General features: G+C 39.0%; 1 protein-coding gene across 1 annotated transcript in view; it reads left to right on the top strand.

Annotated features, from left to right (window-relative positions):
* Positions 1-5,852: 5,852 nt before the first annotated feature.
* The window catches only part of KIAA1210 (KIAA1210 ortholog), a 55,156-nt gene continuing 40,050 nt past the window's right edge, over positions 5,853-20,958 (top strand). Inside the window, exons 1-3 of the mRNA XM_074323314.1 lie at positions 5,853-5,966; positions 6,289-6,420; positions 19,121-19,276. Coding sequence (XP_074179415.1) covers positions 5,853-5,966; positions 6,289-6,420; positions 19,121-19,276 — 402 coding nt within the window. The remainder of the gene's footprint in view (positions 5,967-6,288; positions 6,421-19,120; positions 19,277-20,958) is intronic.

Raw genomic sequence — 20,958 nt, 5'->3', positions numbered from 1 at the left:
GATCATGGTGTATGATCTTTTTAATGTATTGCTGAATTCTGTTCGCTAATATTTTGTTGAGGATTTTTGCACCTATGTTCATTAGAGATATCGGACTGTAGTTTTCTTTTTTTGTAGTGTCTTTGTCTGATTTTGGGATCAGGGTGATAGTAGCCTCATAAAAAGTGTTTGGGAGCCTTCCCTCCTTCTGGAATTTTTGAAAGAGTTTGAGGAGAATAGGTGATAATTTTTTTTTTTTAACGTTTTTTAAAATTCACCTGTAAAGCCATCTGGTCCAGGGCTTTTGTTTGTTGGGAGCTTGTTGATTACTGATTCAATTCTCCTGATGGTAATCAGTCTATTCAGGTTTTCTGTTTCTTCTTGAGTTAGCCTTGGAACGTTGTACACCTCTAGAAAATTGTCCATTTCTTCCAGATTGTCAAATTTGTTGGCATATAGTTGTTCATATTAATTTCTTAATTTTTTTTGTATTTCTGTGGTATCTGTTGTCACTTATCCTCTTTCATTTCTGATTTTATTAATGTGGGTCCTCTCTTTTTTTTAATGAGTCTGGCTAAAGGTTTGTCAATTTTGTTTATCTTCTCTAAAAGCCAACTCTGGATTCATTGATCTTTTGTATTGTTTTTCTGGTTTCTCTTTCATTTATTTCCGCTCTGATCTTTATTATCTCCTTCCTTGTACTCCCTTTGGGCTTATTTTGCTGTTCTTTTTCCAGATTGCTTAAATGTGAGGATAAACTGTTGATTAGTGATTTTCTTGTTTCTTTAGGTAGGCCTGCAATGCTATGAATTTCCCTCTTAGGACTGCTTTTGCTGCATCCCATAGATGTTGGGTCATCGTGTTTTCATTTTCGTTTGTCTCCAGATATCTTGATTTCTTCCTTGATCTCATGGTTGACCCATTCATTATTTAGTAACATGTTATTCAGTCTCCATGAATTGGTGTGTCTTCCAGTTTTTTTTCCTGTAGTTCATTTCTAATTTCATAGCACTGTGGTCAGAGAAGACAATTGGTATGATTTCAATTTTCTTAAATTTATCAAGACTTGTTTTGTGGCCTAACATGTGGTCTATCTTGGAAAATGTTCTATGTGCACTTGAAAAGAACGTGTATTCTACAGCTTTGGGGTGAAATGCTCCGATAATATCGATTAAGTCCAAGTGGTCCAATGTGTCATTTAAGGCCATTGTTTCCATATTGATTTTCTGTCTGGAAGACCTGTCCCTGTTGTCAGAGATGTGTTGAAGTTCCCTACTATGATAGTGTTACTGTTGATTTCTGGCTTTATGTCAGTCAATATCTGTTTTATGTATTTAGTGCTCCTATGTTGGGTGCATAAATGTTTACTAGGGTTATGTCCTCTTGTTGGATTGATCTCTTTATTATTATATAGTGTCCATCTTTGTCTTTTAATATGTTCTTCATTTTAAAGTCTATTTTGTCAGAAATAAGTATTGCAACTGCAGCTTTTTTCTCATTTCCATTTGCATGAAATATCTTACTCCAACCTTTCACTTTCAGCCTGTGTGTGTCTTTTGATCTGAGGTGAGTCTCTTGTATACAGCATATACAAGGGTCTTGCTTTCTTATCCATTCAGCCACCCTATGTCTCTTGATTGGAGTGTTTAATCCATTTACATTTAAAGTGATTATTGATAGGTACATAGTTATTGCCATTTTAAAATTTGTAGTTAGATTGTTTTCATCTTTCATCTATTTGCAGAAGTCCTTTTAATATTTCTTGCAGTGCTGGCTTGGTGGTAATAAATTCCTTTAGCTTATTCTTTTCTGGGAAGCTCTTTATCTCTCTGTCAATTTTAAATGATAGCCTTGCTGGATAAAGCAACCTAGGTTGTAGGCCTTTGTTTTCCATCACTTTGAATATTTCCTGCCACTCCCTCCTGGCCTTCAATGTTTCTGTAGAAAAGTCATTTGATAGTCTTATGGGAGTTCCCTTATGTGTAACCCTCTGTCTTTCTCTTGCTGCTTTTAGGATTCTCTCTTTGTCTTTAACCTTTGCCATTTTAACTATAATGTGTCTTGGTGTGGACCTGTTTGGGTTTATACTGGTTGGAACTCTCAGCACTTCCTGGGCTTGTATGTTGGTTTCCTTCATCAGGTTAGGGAAGTTTTCGGACATAATTACTTCAAATATGTTCTCAATCTCTTGCTCCCTCTCTTCACCTTCTGGCATTCCTATGATGCGCATGTTGTTGCCCTTGATGTTATCCCAGAGGTCTCTTAAACCATCTTCATTGTTTTTTATTCTTGTTTCTTTCTGTTGTTCTGTTTGGGTGATCTCTGCTAACTTGTCTTCTAAGTCGCTGATTCGATCCTCTGCTTCATCTAACCTGCTGGTAATTCCTTCAAGTGAGTTCTTTATTTCAGTAATTGTGTTCTTTAGTTCTAACTGGTTGTTCATTATGATTTCTCTATCCTTCTTTATGTCATCTCTAAGCTCCTTAAACATTCTTATCATCAGTGTTCTGAACTCTGTCTCTGATAGGTTGGTTACCTCTGTTTCATTTGGTTCCATTTCTGGAGGTTTCTTTTGTTCTTTTATTTGGGACATGTTTCTTTGTTTCCCCATTCTGGCTGACTCTCTGTGTTTGCTTCGATGTATTAGGTAGATCCCCTAGGGTTCTTAGTTTTGCTGGGTTATCTTATGTAGTATGTGTCCTTTATATTTGACTTGCACCACTTCCTTCTTCTCCTCTGCATGTGCTCCAAAGGTGACTCTTGTGTTGTGCATATTGTCCTATTAAAGTTGATCTTTAATTGCTTTTAACTTGTGAGTAAGTGGAATTGACTCCTAGGCTGACTAATTGTGAGACTTTTCTCTGCCCTCAGCAGGATATTCTGCTGCATGAGGGTTGACCACTTAAATGAGGTTTGGTCTCAATGGGCTCCGTTGCCTGTAGAGAATTCCCTCTGGGTGTGTCACTTGTAGGTCAAACTCTGTGGTACTTTGGTTTGGTCTGAGTTGGTCTCTGGATGTGTTGAATCTTGTGCCTCTTAAGCTGGACACTGGTGTAGGGAAATTTCAGAACAAAGCAAATCACCAAGTACAACAACAACAACAACAACAAAGAAAAAACCAAATACACTCACATGTAAAAACAACCGATAACCTACACTTGACACAGGCAAATACATCAAAGATATAAAAACAAAACAAAACAAAAAAGCAGCGCCAGTCTTGGCTTAAGCCCACCAAGTAATCTCCAGGTTTTCCTCTGCTATACCAAAGAGTACTCTGCGTATTGTGCAAGCAGAGCCGGTCACCTGGTGCGCAGAGTGACTTTGGGACTATAGATTTAGATGAGTGGGGCTAAGGAGTCTGGATAGTAGTTTTTACAAAGTCAGTGCGGTTTCTGCTCTTGCCTGCACACAGCACCACCAGCCCTGTGCCCAGGTCTCCTGAGTCTTAGGGCACTTCTTCCGTGTGTGTGTGTGTGTGTGTGTGTGTGTGTGTGTGTGTATGTGGTGGGTGGGAGATTTCTGAGCTTCTGAAAGCCCAGAGCTGCATCTGCTGCCTGCTGCTGACCCCTGGGTGTGTCTCCGCAGTTGCAATTGCCCTGCCTTAGGCAAGCCAGAAAGGGTGGGGGCTGGGGATGGAGGGGTCTTTTCTCCCCCAGCCCAGCCGTGTCACACTCTTCTTGCAGGCGAGAAAAGGTGGTGACTGGGCATGGAGGAGTCTCTTCTCTCCTAGCCCAGCAAAATTCACACTCTTCCCAGCCTCTTCTCTAGGTCAGAGCTGTATGCCAGTCTTCCCAGAGCCTGAGCACTAAGGCTCCTCTGTAATCTGACACTACTCCTCAGTTTAGGGGCCAGCTTAAGTCTCTGAAAGGGTGGGGCTAGGATTGGAAGAGCGGGGGTGGGGGTGGGGGGTGGGGGGGAGGGGCCCAGGTATGGAGTTTGTGTCCTTTGTCCGGCCTAGGGCCCAACTGGAGGTCTCAGCTGAGGTTACTGCCTCAAATGCTGGACATGCTGCCCTCTGGGCGGGAGAGATCAGCTGTGGGTCGCAGGGAAAGAGCCCACCTCCTGGCTTTTGTGGTCTCTGTTCTGTCCTGGGATCCCCTGCATCTCCACTCTGCTCCCTTCCCTCTTCCCCTGCTCGCCCAATTTGCCCACCTTCAAGTAATCCTCATACAAGTCTCTTAGCTGTTCTGTGTGATGAGCAGAGAGTCCTTTGATGGGTTAGAGATGTTCTGTTTGTGGTAAGATCCAGAAGAGAACTCAAGAAGTTAGCCTTGCTGCCACCATTCCTATGATGTCAACCTCTGGATTTTTTTTTAAGTTACATTTTTGGATTGTTCATTGCAAGTATATAGAAATACAATCAATTTTTGTGTATTGATTTAATATCCTGTAACCTTATGGGACTTGTTTCATTAGTTCTAATAGTTTTAAATGGATTCCTTGGGAGTTTTATACACAAGATCAAGTCATCTGTGAGGAGACATAATTTCACTTCTTCCTGTCCAATATGGACGCCTTTTATGTAGTTTTTGTTTGTTTGTTTGTTTTTTGCGTTTTTTTTTTTTTTTTTTACCTAATTTCCCTGGTGAGAACCCCCAGTACAATGTTGAACAAAAGTGACAAGAGCAGATATCCTTGTCTTGCTCCTGTTTTGAGGGAGAAATCATCCATTCTTTCATTATTAAGTATGGATATTAGCTGTGGGTTTCTCACAGATGTCTTCTGTCAAAGTTGAGGATACTTAACATAAAAGGGTGTTGCACTTTACAAGTGCTTTTTCTGCGCCTATTTAAATGACCATGTGGTTTTTGCTTTTGTTTTATTGATATGGTATATTATATTAATTGATTTTTATATATTAAAACAACCTTGTATTCCTTGCAAATCCTACTTGGTCATAGTGTGTAATTCTCTTTATATGTTGCTAGATTCTGATTGCTGGTATTTTATTGAGGAATTTTGCATCTATATTCATAAGAGAGAATTGTCTGTAGCTTTTCTTCTTGTGATGTCTGGTTGAAAACTGTAAAAGGTAAAGTGTATTCCTAAATCCCAAAAGGAGTTTTTTGTGTCTTTAGCCTTTCATTTGTTTTTAACTTTCATTTGGTTTTTCTTAGCACATAACTGTCATTAACCTGGCTCCATTTCCAATCGGATGGTATTTCCATGAGGGTTTAGCAAGCTGAGGGTGTGGATAGAGGAATGGTAGGTGCATAAGATGATGCTGAATATTGGATAGAAGTATCGCAGAACCTGTGTGAAAAAGGAAAAGACCTGGTGAATGAAAGTTTCCAGCATCTGGGCATATATTTGATATTTTAAACAAATCAAAACAACAGAGAGAAATTTGGATGTAAAAGATCTTTTATAACTCTCACCTTAATAATATCAAGACTCAGGGTCTTCCCTCCCATTCCATAAAGTTTCCACCATTGAATTGTACACTTTAAATGGGTGAATTGTATGGTATATAAACCATATCTCAGTAAAACTATTGTATGAAAAAGATGTGTGTCAATCATTTAAAAAATCAAAATTAAGCAGAAGTACATAATGTAGAAAATGAAAATCCCCCTTCAGTCCATAGTGCCATGCCTCAGAGTGGCTATCCTTCTAGACTTTTTTCTATAAATATAAATGATATATGTATGTAATATATATGTATGTATTAAATGGGATCATACTGTTCTTTATTTTTTCACTTAATATCTCACGGACTCCTTTCTGTGTCAGCACATATGCATCCCCACCCGTCTTCTAAGGTATCCTTGGTAGGTCATATTATAGATATATATATGTGTCTTTGGTTCCTGTGGCCCTTGGGCTGCTGTCACAAGAACTTTTCTTTCCTTTCCAGGGTCAAGAGACGCATGGGGAACAAATCCTTGTCCCATGACAGCATCTTCATATTGGACCCTGAGCCTGAAAGATCAGCAAGTAAAAAATGCCACTCTGCAGAATTCCAGAAAGGCAAACCTCTGCAGGTAACCTTGAACTTGAATATTAGTGCCTAACTGGACTACTCCTCTTCCATTTCCTATTCGTATCCTTCCAAAAAAAAGAAAGAGGGAGGAAATTGGCCCTACTTCTCAGCTGATTCTACCCACACAAGGCTGTTGTAAATATTGAATGAAAGAATGTATAAATATATGATGTGCTTACCTAGTGCCTAGAACACAGTGTTGGCTGGTATTAACATATTCACGTCTCTTGACACATCCAAGAGTGCCTTAAGTATTATGACAGCAACATTCCACTGTTAATATGCAAGGATGCCAACCTCCACGTTTTTTCTTTCTTCCACAGAGATCTCATGTTTTCAGAACTCTGCCTACAGCTGGTAGTATGCATGAAGCTTTTTCTGGAGCTATGGTTGGAGTTGTGACCCAGTACATGCCCAGAAGTGGAATCTGGGTTGCAGGCTCCAAGATCACTGAGGTAATAGAGTGGAATTGTTCAAAATATGGTAGCTGAGTCAGACGACCTATGCTCTCTCTGCTACTTACTGGCTCTGTAACCTTGGGCTGATAGCTTAACCTCTATGAGCCTTCCTTTCTTCATCTACAATGGGTATAATATTGATATCTACCTCGAAAGGCTGTTTATGAAGATTGGCTAAAGACTCAGCGAGGTTAAAGAAATTGCTCAAACGCACCCAGATAGTAAGTTGTAGACCTGGAAATCTCACCCAGTTGTGATGATCTCAAAAACCATGGCCTTCCCGTTTTCACAGTCTCAAAGATGTTCAACTTCTTTGTACCTGCCTCAACAGGAAGAATGGTACACCTTTAGTCTCTGTAAAATGCAGTATATACATAGCACAGTCTCTTACCTCCAACTAATCCTAACCATTGCACAGTCAGACTCTTCTGGAGCTCTGATCTAGAAATGCTTCAGAGTGAGCTGGAGATACTGCTGGGGAGATAACCCTTAGCAGCTCCCTTTCTCTTTCTCTCAGGTTGTGGGTAGGATTATACCCAAAGATTCCTGTATAACTGGGAAGGCCACACAAGGAAGAGACCCTTTTCCATTGGAGTGCTGATTATTTTTTATTTGACAAAAGGCAACCTGGTTGTTGTTTTATTTAATTAAAGTTTATTGGGGTGACAATTGTTAGTAAAGTTACATAGATTTCAGGTGTACAATTCTGTAATACATGATCCATGTCTCACATTGGGTGTTCACCACCCAGAGTCAGTTCTTTTCCTATCACCATATATTAGACCTCTTCTAGAGCCCTCCTTCCCCCTTACACTCTGGTAACCCCTAAATTATTGTCTATGTGTAGGAGTTTTTGTTCCTTCATTTGTTTGTCTTGTTCTTTTGTTGTTTTCAGTTTTATACACTATATATCAGTGAAATCATACGATTCTCTACTGTTTCTGTCTGACGTATTTCGCTTAGCACTATACTCTCAAGATCCATCCATGTTGTTACAAATGGTACTATTTCACCTTTTCTAACCACCGAATAGTGTCCCATTGTGTATGTATACCAAAACTTCTTTATCCATTCATCTATCGAAGGACATTTTGGTTGTTCCCATGTCTTGGCCACTGTAATAAAGCTGCAATGAACATTGGAGCACATGTGTCTTTATGTATAAATGTTTTCAGATTCTTTGGGTAGATACCCAGGAGAGGGATTGCTGGGTCATATGGTAATTCTATTTGTAATTTTTTGAGGAACCTCCACAATGCCTTCCATAACGGCTGCGCCAGTCTGCATTCCCACCAACAATGTATGAGGGTTCCTTTTTCTCCACAGCCTCTCCAACACTTGTTACTATTTGTCTTGTTGATGATAGCCATTCTGACTGGGGTGAGGTGATATCTCATTGTGGTTTTGATTTGCATTTCTCTGATGATTAGTGATGTTGAGCATTTTTTCATATGTCTATTGGCCATTTGTATATCCTCTTTGGAGAAATGTCTCTTCAGGTCCTCTGCCCATTTTTTAATGGGGTTGTTTGTTTTTCTGTTGTTCAGTTATATGAGTTCCTTGTATGTTTTGGATATTAGCTCATTATCGGAGGCATTGTTTGCAAAAATCTTCTCCCATTCAGCTGGTTGCCTCTTTATTTTGTTGATGGTTTCTTTTGCTGTGCAGAAGCTTTTAAGTTTCATATAGTCCCATTCATTTATTTTAGCTTTTACTTCCCTTGACTTGGAGTCAAATTCATGAAATGCTCTTTGAACCCAAGGTCCATAAGTTCAGTACCCATGTTTTCTTCTATGCAGTTTATTGTTTCACGTCTTATGCTTAGGTTTTTAATTCATTTTGAATTAATTTAGGTACATGGTGACAGATAGCAGCACAGTTTCATTCTTTTGCACATGGCCTTCCAATTATCCCAGCACCATTTATTGAAGAGACTGTCTTTTCTCCATTGGGTGTTTTTGGCTTCATGAAAAATTATCTGTCCATATTTATGTGGTTTTATTTCTGGGTTCTCAATTCTATTCCATTGGTGTGTGTGTCTGTTTCTTTGCCAATACCATGCTGTTTTGATTATTGTAGCCCTGTAGTACAAGCCAAAGTCAGGAAGGGTGGTACCTCCATTATTGTTCTTTTTTCTTAACATTGCTTTGGCTATTCAGGGTCTTTTGTGGTTCCAAACAAATCTAATCATTTTGTGTTCTATTTCTTTAAAAAATGTCCTTGGGATTTGATGGGGATAACATTAAATCTGTATATTGCTTTGGGTAATATGGCCATTTTAACTATGTTGATTCTTCCAATCCATAAGCACGGAATGTCTTTCCATTTCCTTGTGTCTTCTTCAATTTCTTTCAAAAATGTCTTATAGTTTTCACATCCTTGGTTAAGTTTATTCCTAGGTATTTTATTCTTTTTGCTATACTTGCAAAAGTAATTGTTTTCGTATTTCTTTTTCTGAGATTTCATTGTTAGTATATAGGAATGCAATGGACTTTTGTACGTTGATTTTGTAGCCGACAACTTTACTGTATTCGTTGATTGTTTCTAATACCTTTTAGGTGGAGTCTTTAGGTTTTCTATATATAACATCATGTCATCTGCAAAGAGTGATAATTTAACTTTTTCATTCCCAATTTGGATGCCTTTTATTTCTTTCCCTTGTCTGATTGCTCTGGTGAGGACTTCCAACATTACGTTGAAAAGCAGAAGTTATAGGGGACAGCCCTGTCGTGTCCCTGAAGGTAGAGCAAAGGGCTTCAGTTTTTTCACCATTAATTATGATATTAGCAGACGGCTTGTCATATATGGCCTTTATTATGTTAAGGTATTTTCCTTCTACACCTATTTTGTTAAGTGTTTTAATCATAAATGGATGTTGTATGTTGTCAAATGCTTTTTCTGCATCAATTGATAAAATCATTTGATTTCTGTCCTTTATTTTGTTTATGTGATGTATCACATTGATGGATTTGCGTATGTTGAACCATCCTTGTGCCCCTGGGATGAACCCCACTTGGTCGTGATGAATAATCTTTTTAATGCATTGTTGTATTCGATTAGCTAGAATTTTGTTTAGGATTTTTGCATCTGCATTGATCAGAGATATTGGTCTGTAGTTTTCTTTTTTTGTGTTGTCCTTACCAGGTTTTGGTATCAGGGTAATGTTGGCTTCATCAGACTTTTGCTTTTGGGAAGGTTTTGGATGAATGATTCAATTTCGTTACTGGTGATCGGTCTGTTTAGATTTTCCAGTTCTTCATGGTGAAGCCTTGGAAGGCTATATGTTTCTAAGAACTTGTCCATTTCTTCTAGGTTATTGAATTTGGTGGCATAGAGTCCTTCATAGTGTTCTTGGATAATCCTTTGAATTTCTGTGGCATCCGTGATAACTTCCCCTTTTTCATTTCTTATTTTGTTAATTAGTGTCTTCTCTCTTTTTATCTTACTGAGTCAAGCCAAGGATTTGTCAATTTTGTTAATCTTTTCAAAGAACCAGCTGTTTGTCACATTAATTTTTCTATTCTCTTTTTGTTCTCTATTTCACTTAGTTCTGCTCTGATTTTTGTTATTTCCTTTCTTATGCTGACCTTGGGTTTCATTTGTTCTTCTTTTACTGGTTCTTTAAGGTGTAACATCAGGATATTTATTTGGGATTTTTCTTGTTTCTTGAGATAGGCCTGTAATGAGATAAATTTCCCTCTTAAAACTGCTTTCGCTGCCTCCCCAAAATTTTGGTAGGAAGGTATTTTCATTGTCATTTGTTTCTATGTATCTTTTGATCTCTCCTCTAATTCCTTCTTTGACCCAGTTCTTTAAAAGTATGTTGTTTAATCTCCTTGTATTTGTGTTTTTTTCTGCTTCCTTTTTGCAGTTATATCCAATTTCAAAGCCTTGTGATCAGATATGTTTGGTATGATTTCAATCTTCTTCAATTTGCTGAGGTTAGTTTTAGTTTTATGTCCCAATATATGGTCTGTCCTTGAGAATGTTTCATGTACACTAGAAAAAAATGTGTAGTCTGATGTTTTAGGATGAAGTGCTCTATAAATGTCAATTATGTCCATTTCATCTAATGTGTCATTTAGGGCTACTATTTCGTTATTTATTTTCTGTTTGGATGATCTATCCATAGCTGTCAATGATGTATTTAAGTCCCCTAGTATAATTGTGTTTTGGTCAATTTCTCGCTTTAGCTCTGTTAGTAGTTGCTTGGTATATTTCGGTGCTCCCTGATTGGGGGCATAAATATTGATGACTGTTATGTCTTCTTGTTGTATAGTCCCCTTTACCATTATGAAATGTCCATCTTTGTCTCTTGTTACTTTTTCCCCCTAGAATTCTGTTTCATCTGATATCAGTATGGCTACACCTGATTTTCTCTGGATACCATTTGCTTGGAGTGTCAATTTCCACCCTTTCACTTTGAGTCTATGCTTGTCCTTGTAGCTGAGATGTGTCTCTTGGAGACAGCATATGGTTGGGTTTAGTTTTTGATCCAATCTGCTACTCTGTGCCTTTTGTTGGTGAGTTCAGTCCATTTACATTTAGGGTGATTATTGATATGTGAGGATTTCCTGTCATTCTATCTTTAGTTTTCTGGTAAGGCTATGTCCTCATTGTTTCTTTGCCTTTTGTTGTTGTCTATTATTTCTGTGTGGTGGTATTCTATGATGTTTCCCTCTGTTTCTTCTTTTATTACAGTATATATTTCAGTTCTGGATTTTTTTTGAGTGGTTACCCTTAAGTTTATGTAAAAGAAAGTTTGATATTTAGAGTATTCCATTTTCTTCAGCATGCTTAATTTCTCCATTCCCATATTCCCGTTCAGGCCTTTACTCCCCCCTTTTTATGTTTTGGTTGCCATAAATTGTCCCTGTTGATGGTGGTCGAATAGCCTCCTTTAGTATTTCTTGTAGTGCAGGTCGTGTATTAGAAAGTTCCCTCAGCTTCTGTATGTCTGGAAAGGTCTTTATTCCTTCTTCATATCTAAAGGATATCTTTGCTGGATATATTATTCTTGGCTCATAATTTCTCTCTTTCAATAGTTTGAATATTTGGCTCCACTCCCTCCTGGCTAGTAGAGTTTCTCCTAAAAATCTGATGATATTCTAATGGGCTTTCCTTTGTAGTTTACCATCTTCTTTTCCTTGACTGTCTTGAGGATTCTTTCTTTTTTGTTGATTTTAGACAGCTTCAATACAATGTGCCTTGGAGAATTCCTGTGGGGATTGAGGTAATTAGGTGTTGTGTTTGCTTCTTGGATTTGAGGATCCAGTTCTGACCACAAATTTGGGAATTTCTCATCGACAATTTGTTTGAATATATTCTCTGTTTCCTTCTCTCTTTCTTGTCCTTCTGGTATGCCCATCATTCTTATATTGCTCTTTCTGATGGAGTCAGAAAGTTCTTGTAGAGTTTTTTCATTTCTTTTAAGTCTCAAGTCTCTTTCTTCTTCCATCTGTGTCATTTCCAGGTTTTTATCTTTGATGTCACTCTTTGTTTCCTCCATCTGGTCAACTCTACTACCTAAGCTGGATATTTCATTCTTAATTTCTTCTATTGGGTTCTTACTCTCCAGAACTTCTAGTTCGTTCTTTTTTTAAAATTTCAATCTCTATCGTAAAATTTTCATGTTGTTTGATTGTTTCTGAGTTCATATAACTTCCTTTCTGTGTTTTCTTGTATCTCATTGAGTTTATTCAGAACTGCAATCTTGAGTCTCTGTCATTTAAGTCACATATTTCCATATCTTTAAGTTCCTTTTCTGGAGAGTTTTCACTTTCTTTCTGAGATGTGTTGTTGCCTTGGTTATTCATGGCTATTACTGATTTATTATTTATCTTCCTAGACATCTACAGGAGTGGCTTCTACAACATGTTGCTAGGAAGAGGTCTTTCTTTTGTTTTCCAGTACTTGTTTGTAGAATTTTTTATTTTCTCTCTGACTGCAGCCTTTTTTTCTCTCTGACACTGCCGTGTTTTATTTTCTCTGCACTATTCCAGCTTCTCACACAATGGGGGGATTCCCTGGGAGATGGGCTTCTCTTCTGTTGACAGTTCGCCTGGGTCACAGGGTGCAGTGTCCGTGTGGTTATGTGGAGAGCTTTTGAAGTTCCAAAGCTCTTCCTGCACCAGATTCAGAGCCCGAGTGTTTCATCAGCTGTGTTTACTCCTGCAGGGATCCATCCAGATAGGTGGGGCCAGAGACGGGGTGAGTTGTGAGAGGTGGCCCAGAGCAATGGCGGCGACCACCGTCACAGGCAGTCCTGCTTACACAATTCCCTCCCTTTTGCTGGAACAAGTTGGCCTGCGAATCTGTGTCTGCAGACTACAGTTCTCAGAACAGCAAATATTCCGTTCTTTTGATCTGACACTGCTACTGTTGCGCTTCTCGCACTAGGCAGATGGGGGCAGGGCGAGCTCTGGGAGGGTAAGTAGGAGGCGGCTAGTCTCAGTGCCTAAGGCTTCCCTTCTCTCCTAGGCACTGAGGGCTTAAGCCACCATTTTCAGCCTTCTCTCAGTCTTTGCTCCGAGGTCTCTGCTGTGAGCATTGTGTTTAGCCGTGTTATATGCTGTCTCCTCAGCTCTGTGGGCCATAAACAGAGCCTAGCAGTCTGAGTTCTTCCCTCTACCGCTGCTGCGGAAGTTCCCGGATGCAGCGAGCTCGAAGCACTGAGCTAGGTCTGCGTCCTGCACCCTCGCAGCACCGTCTCTGCACTTCTCCCTTTCCTCGTCCCCAGCTCGCATGATTCGCTCACGTTTAGATGAATTCAGTAGTGGGCCTGTTCGTCTTGCCTGTCTGTTGTGCAGGGAGTCCTATGTGGAGTTATAGTTGTTCGATTTGTTGTAAATTCCAGGGGAGATTTACAGAGGCTCACCTCATGCTGCCATTTTGATGACCTCTAAATTTCCCTCTTAAAACTGCTTTCGCTGCTTCCCAAAAATTTTGGTAGGAAGTATTTTCATTTTCATTTGTTCTATGTATCATTTAATCTCGCTTCCTATTACCTCTTTGACCCCATTTGGCTTTAAAAGTATTTTGTTTAATCTCCACATACTTGTGGTTGTTCTTGCTATCATTTTGCAGTTGATATCCAATTTCAAAGCTTTGTGATCAGAGAATATATTTATTATGATTTCAATCTTCTTAAATTTGCTGAGGCTAGTTTTATGTCCCAATATATGGTTTATCCTTTAGAATGTTCCATGTACACTAGAAAAAAATTGTATAATGATGTTCTAGGATGAAGTGCTCTATAAATGTCAATTACGTCCATTTAATCTAATGTGTCATTTTGGGCTGCTACTTCTTTATTTATTTCCTGTATAATTGTATTTGATCAATTTCTCCCTTTAGTTCCTTTTGTAGTTGCTTTGTATATTTCGGTATTCCCTGATCGGGGGCATAAATATTGATGACTGTTATGTCTTCTTGTTGTATAGTCCCCTTTACTATTATGAAATGTCCATGTTTGTCTCTTGTTACCTTTTTCACACTGAAATCTGTTTCATCTGATATGAGTGTGGCTACACCTGATTTTCTCTGGATACCATTTGCTTGGAGTGTCAATTTCCACCCTTTCACTTTGAATTATATTTGTCCTGTAGCTGAGATGTGTCTCTTGTGGGCAGCATATGGTTGGGTTTAATTTTTTGCTCCAATGTGCTACTCTGTGCCTTTTTATTGGTGAGTTCATTCCATTTACATTTAGTGTGATTATTGGTCTATGGGCATTTCCTATCATTCCATCACTGGTTTTCTGGTAGGACAGTGTCTCCATTGTTTCTTTGCCTTTTTGTTGATGTCTGTTATTTCAGTGTCATAGTATTCTATGATTTTCCGTTCTGTTTCTTCTTTTATTATGTTATATATTTCAGTTCTGGATTTATTTTTTTGAGTGGTTACCATTAATTTTATGTAAAAGAAAATTTCACATTTAGAGTATTCCATTTTCTTCAGCATGCTTACTTTTTCCAGTCCCATATTCTGGTTCAGACCTTTATTCTCCCACCTTTTATGTTTTTGTTGTCACAAATTATCCCTGTTTATGCTGGTCAAATAGCCACCTTCTGTATTTCTTGTATTGCAGGTTATGTGTTAGAATAGTCCCTCAGCTTTTATATATGTGTAAAGGTATTTAGTTTTCCTTCATATCTACGGGACATCTTTGCTGAATATGTTATTCTTGGCTCAGAATTTCTCTTTCCATTGTTTGAATATTTGATTCTACTCCTTCCTGGCTTGTAGAGCTTTGCTGAAAAATCTGATGATTATCTAATGGGCTTTCCTTTGTAGATTACCATGTTCTTTCCCCTGGCTGCCTTGAGGATTCTTTCTTTGTCGTTAATTTTTGGTAGCTTCAATGTAATGTGCCTTGGAGAAGGCCTGTTGGTGTTGAGGTAATTAGGTGTTCTATGTGCTTCTTGGATTCAAGGATCCAATTCTTTCCACAAGTTTGGGAAGTTCTCCTCGACTATTTGTTTGTATATACTCTCTGTTTCCTTCTCTCTTTCTTCTCCTTCTGGTATGCCCATTATTCTTACATTGTTCTTTCTGATGGAGTCAGAACGTTCTTGTAGAGTTCTTTCACTTCTTTTAACTGTCAAGTCTCTCTTCGTCCATCCATGTCATTTCCAGATTTCTATCTTCATTACCTCTGATTCTTTCCTCCATCTGGTCAACTCTATTACCTAAGGTGGCCATTTCATTCTTCATTTTTTTAATTGAGTTCTTAATCTGCATAAATTTTATTTTGTTCTTTTTTAAAATTTCTATCTCTCTGGTAAAATGTTCATTTTGTTCTTCGATTGTACTTCTGAGTTCATTAAACTGCCTGTGTATGTTTTCTTGCATCTCGTTGAATTTTTTCAGAACTGCAATCTTGAATGCTCTGTCATTTAAGTCACATATTTCCATGTCTTTAAGTTAATTTTCTGGAGACATTTCATTTTCTTTCTGAGCTGTCTTGTTACCTTGGTTATTCATGGTTATTAATGATTTTTTGTTTCTCTTCCTAGACACCTATAGGAGTAGGTTCTGCAACAGTTGATAAAAAGAGTCTTTCTTTTGTTTTCCATTAGGTTTTGGTAGAATGTTTTCTTTTTTTCTCCAACTGTAGCTTTTTATTCTCTCTCACACTGTAGTGTTCTATTTTCTCTGCAGTATTCCGGCTTGTCACACAGTGGGGGGGGGGGATTCCCTGGAAGTCAGACTTCTCCTTTGTGAACAGTTCACCTGGGTCATAGGGCGCCGGCTCCGTGGGGGGATGTGGAGAGCTTGTGAACTTCCAAAGCTCTTCTTGCACCAGATTCAGAGCCAGTGTGTTTCAGCAACTCTGTTTACTCCTGCAGGGATCCGCCCAGATAGGTGGGGCCAGGGGCGGGGTGAGTTGTGAGAGGTGGCCCAGAGCAATGGAGGTGACCACCACAACAGTCAGTCCTGCTTCCACAGCTCCCTCCCCTTTGCTGGAACTAGTTGTGTGCGAGTATATGTCTGCGGACCACAGTTTTCATAACTGCAAATATGCTGTTCTTTTGATCTGATACTGCTACTTTTCTGCCTCTAGCACTGGGCAGGTGGGGGCTGGGTGAGCTCTGGGAAGGTAGAGAGGGGGCAGCTCGGCTCAGTGCCTAAGGCTTCCATTCTCTGTTCAGCAATGTGGACTTAAAGCACTGTTTTCTGCCTTCTTCCCTCAGTCTTTGCTCCAAGGTCTCTGCCATGGTCGTTGGGTTCAGCGTTGTTATATGTTGTCCCTTCAGCCTTGTTGCCACAAGCAGCGCCCTAGCAGTCCAAGTTCTTCCCTCTCCCATAGCTGTGGTAGTTCCAGAATACAGTGACCTTAGAGCACCAAGCTATGTCTGCGTCCTGTGTGTGCGTGTCCCCATCTGTGCACTCCTCATTTACCTCCTCCCCCACTGGCACAATTTGCCCACCTTTCGATGATTTCAGTAGTGCGCTCTTCGTCTTGCCTGTCTGCTGCAAAGGGAGTCCTTTGTTGAGTTATAGTTGTTCAATTCGTTGTAAATTCCAGGGAAGATTTCAAGAGGCTCATTTTATGACGTCATTCTGGCAACTTGGTTTTATTTTTGACATGGCCACTTAAAACCCTACATTGTTCACTCTGGTTTGTGTACTGTGCATGGAAGTTCTGCTTGGTACATTAGCCATGAAGGGTGGAGAAGCACACACTGAGATGTTTAGCAATAGTGCTGATATTGTGGTTATAAAGCAGCCCTTATGCCAGAAGACTGTTACTCTCTTGCTCTACAGCAGGAAAATTCACTTCCATAAACTTTCCAGTCTTTGGTTTTAAACAGCTTCACCAGCTTTTGCTTGTCTCCACAGCTACACTCCCCCGTGGCAAATATCCAGATCTACATGACCACATGCCTGCCCCAAGGTTATTTCTCATTTTCAGGAAGGGGAAACCTGTTTTCTGGGTTCCTCCCTCTATCCATCTTCTCTCAGTCCCAGAAACAGAGAGACTCTTATAGTAAAGTTATTCCTTTTTACAAGTAAAAGATAATTTTTTTGTTGTTGAACATTAAAGAAAAGATTCCAGGGGCCTTTCCTGTCACAGTGAAGGAGGTGGGGAAAGCCCAAAGGCAAGTTTCCTTAAACATCTGGTTTGGACCCACATCTCACACCTTTGGCCTCTCCCTTAGTTCCTCCTCTGGGAAAAAGGGCTGAAGACAGTGTATAGTGTTAAGAGAGTCTGAGTCATCAACAACCAGATTGACCTTTGCATGGGAAACTTCCCATAAATGGCAAGATGACAACCCTAAAGACAGAGTAGTTGATAGCATTAAGTCAAGCATTCTCACATCCAGTGTTGCATAAAAGCTAGGCAAATATAGAATTGACCAATGACTGGGTTCTTTGAAGGAGCAGGATTCTTAATGGATTAAGTGACATTCTTAGCAAGTGGGAGATTGTGGGAGAGGACATTAAGGTACAGAAATCCAGAGACTGAGCCAGTTTTTAATCCCCTGCCAAATTCTCACCTGCTGTCCTGTCTGAAGTATTAGGAATGTGGGTGCTTACATTACTCTCCAAGAGATTTCATATTCTTTTTCTTTGAGGATAAATAGATAAGAAGATGTAATAGCAGATTATTAGCACCTTCTTGTTGTTAAATCAAACTAAACTAAGTAATTTAAGATACTGAGACTGTGAAGCAGTTTTTCTTACTGCTCATAGGCCTGACTCTCCCTCTGCTGCCCTTCTTAAGGAAGCAGGTACACCTCTTCTGATTGTTACCTTTAAGCCTCCTGAACTTGAGTACAGGATGTCCCCTTCTTGGCCCTTATGGTTAGGGGACAGGAGTGCACAGTGGTTAAGAACACGGTCAATGAAGGCAAGCAGACCTTTCAAATGCTTGCTCTGCCACTGTGACAATTAGGGCCAGGCATGTCATCTCTCAAACCTGGTTTCCCCCACCTGTAAAATGGAGACCATAAGAGCAAATTATTCAAAGAATTGCAAGGTTCAAATGAAATACGTCGATGGAGAGCACCCCCTACCTGGTAGGGAGAAAGATCTCAAATCAATAACCAAACTCTCCACCTTAATAAAAGAGCATGCTAAACCCAAAGCTAGCAAAAAGGAAAGAAATAATAAATATTAAAGCAAAGTAAAGCCTTCATTAAAAGCTAATTGTCATTATTGTAGTTATTATTATTAGAATTGGGCTTGGGGTTGGTTAATTAATTCCCCAAGGCCTTTTCTTAAGAGCCCCCAATGGGGCCTAGTAATAATAAAGAGGCATCTTAGACACTGACCAAGAGTACCTCAGGGGCGCTACCTTGGCAAACCCTCATTGTGATCAATGTTCTTTGGCTTTGAGAATTTGAAGTCCATCTGCCTGAGCAGGAGCAGAGTCTCTGACAGAAGGAAGCATGTCAGCTCCATAACAGCAAAGGTTTTGTTTTGCTCATTGCTGTAGGTCCAGTGCCGAGAATGAGGTGTTGCACATTATAGATGTTTAGCCAGTAATTGTTAAAAATAAAATCAGGGATTTTGATCCACATCAAAAGATCCATGGCAGGGGCCAGTGCTTCAAATTCAAGTGTACCATGACCTTCAAAGTGGAACCAACTAGTCTGCTGAACCCTGAGGAAAACTCAAATGATCAATTTAATCCCCTTAGGAAAACAAATAAAGCAGTTCTAACCAGCTTTATAGATTTCCTAAAAATCCAAGAAAAATCAGTCTCGAGAGAATTAAGATAAGCAACCAACATAGTCAAGATCCAGTCCAGAGAATTCCTGGAATGATAGGAACAAGGATTGTAGTTTGGATGCCAAGCCTAGATCATAACCCAAAGACCCACATCCACAACAACTGGACTCCAAAGGCAGGGCCAAAATCAAAATAAAGATCAGACTTAAATGAGGTTCATAGGGAGCATCAGTAGGGATATAACACCAGAATGGTCTTGCTCAAATAAGCATTTTGAAGTTTCTGTCTGTTTGGGAATTGGCAAAAATATACAGCAATGCAGAGTGTGAGCCAAGGCTATTGGTCTTTGGTTTGAGTAGGTACTAGAAGTGAAAACAGGGAGGTAGAAGATCTTTCCTTTGATTGTTTTTTTCACTGAGTTCTTAGTCCTTCAACCATTAAGCAACAAGAGAACACCAGTAATTTGGAGGAAAGCACACAAGTTTTAACTTTTTCTTTCTATTCTCCTTCTTGACAGATCCTACCACTGCGCCCATGCCAACCCAGCATCAGCCTGCCTCTTCTACAATCTGACACAATTTCTAAGGACTTTGAAGAAATATTTGTTGAAGATGAGTCTCCTAAGATCCCGCGAAAGAAGGCTTTACCACAGAAGATTTTGACACTGAAGAAGGTGAGTGTTAGCCCTATCCTAAGTGGCAGGTTGGGGGCACAGGTCAGAGGCATAATTTCTTCTTGCACTTTCTTTTCTCAATAGTAGGGAGATGTTTAGGGAAGGAGCTGCCATTCTTGGCTTTTGATTTGCAAGGTGGTTTACATTTTCTGTCCGATTCCACAAGCCAAATAATCAGTCTTTAGTTTCTAAGCAATAGAAGGTAGTATCTGGACAAAAAATAGTTTTCAGATACTTTTAGTTATTTCAGAAGAAAACAATAGAGGTTACCAGAGGGTAAGGAGGGTGAGGGTGGGAGATGAGGGTAAGGGGGTCAAATATATGGTGATGGAAACAGAACTGATTTTGGGTGGTGAACACACAATGTAGATAATGTATTACAGAATTGTACACGTGAAATCTATGTAACTTTGTTAATAATTGTCACCCCAATAAACTTTAATTAAAAAAACACAATAGAGAGTTTTATAGAAGTAAAGCTTCTACAGTTTAAAATGCCAAAATCTCAAAGATTAGGACAGGTAGTATTATTTGAGAGACACATATCCATATGAAAATATCATTTGCCATATGAGAGGGGCATGCATGTGTATTTCATACATCTAGATTTATCAACCAAATAATATTTATCAACAATTGGAATATTACTAAGATTGTGCCCATATTAACCCTTCCATTCTCAAACTAATGAATAGTTAATTGAATTTGATTGTGATTGAACTTGACAGGCCTTTTAAAATGAATTAGAGTTTTGAACAATTAAACTTGGGAACTAAAAAGTAAGCAGAAAGGTAATTTATAATGAAGATAATTGGCCAGTCAGCAAAAATCTCTGTTTTGATGTTAAAAGATTGTATAGAGGGATAGAGGGAAGCAGCCTTCAGTTACATATGTTAACAAAGAAACAATTAGGTTAGGACCAAAGGTAAAGCACAGGCTGGTGGTAGGGGGATGAATGCTCACTGATTTATAAATTTAGGCTATGACTATAAGTATTTTCTGCAGAACACCACTAAATCAGATGAATTGGTAGAGACAGTGAATTCATGGCAGGATTGAAATAGATAACATTTTTTATTGTGGTAAAATACACATAACATAAAATGGATTATGTTAAAGTGTACAGTTTAGTGGCTTAAGTATATTCTCAATATTGTACAACCATCACCACTATCTAGTTCCAAAACAGTTTTGGTTCCCCCAAACAGAAGCCTCCAAGCTATTAAGCAATCACTCATCCATCATTCCTCCCTCCTCTCAGCCCCTGACAACCACTAATATGCTTCTTGTCTTTGGATTTGTCTATTCTGGATACTTCATATAAATGTAATCGTACAATACGTGGCTTTTTGTGTCTGGTCTCTTTCACTTAGCATAATTTTCTTAAGGTTCATCAATGTTGTAGCATGTATCAGTACGTAAGTCCTTTTTATGACTGAATAACACTCCGTTGTGAGGATGTACCATGTTTTATTTAGCTATTCAACCATTGATGTACATCTGAGTCCTATCCACATGTTGTTGATTGTACATAGTGCTGCTATGCACATTCATGTACAAGTTTTTGTTTGAACACCTGTTTTCAGTTCTTTTGGATGTACAACTAGGAGTGGAATTGCTGGATCATATGATAATTTTATGTTTAACTTTTTGAGGAATCAACAAACTGTTTTCTCCAGCAG

Source organism: Rhinolophus sinicus, chromosome X (assembly GCF_036562045.2).
Source record: "Rhinolophus sinicus isolate RSC01 chromosome X, ASM3656204v1, whole genome shotgun sequence".
NCBI classification, from domain to species: Eukaryota; Metazoa; Chordata; class Mammalia; order Chiroptera; family Rhinolophidae; genus Rhinolophus; species Rhinolophus sinicus.
Note: the sequence above shows the minus strand (reverse complement) of the source record. Positions and strands in the feature narration are given on the sequence as shown.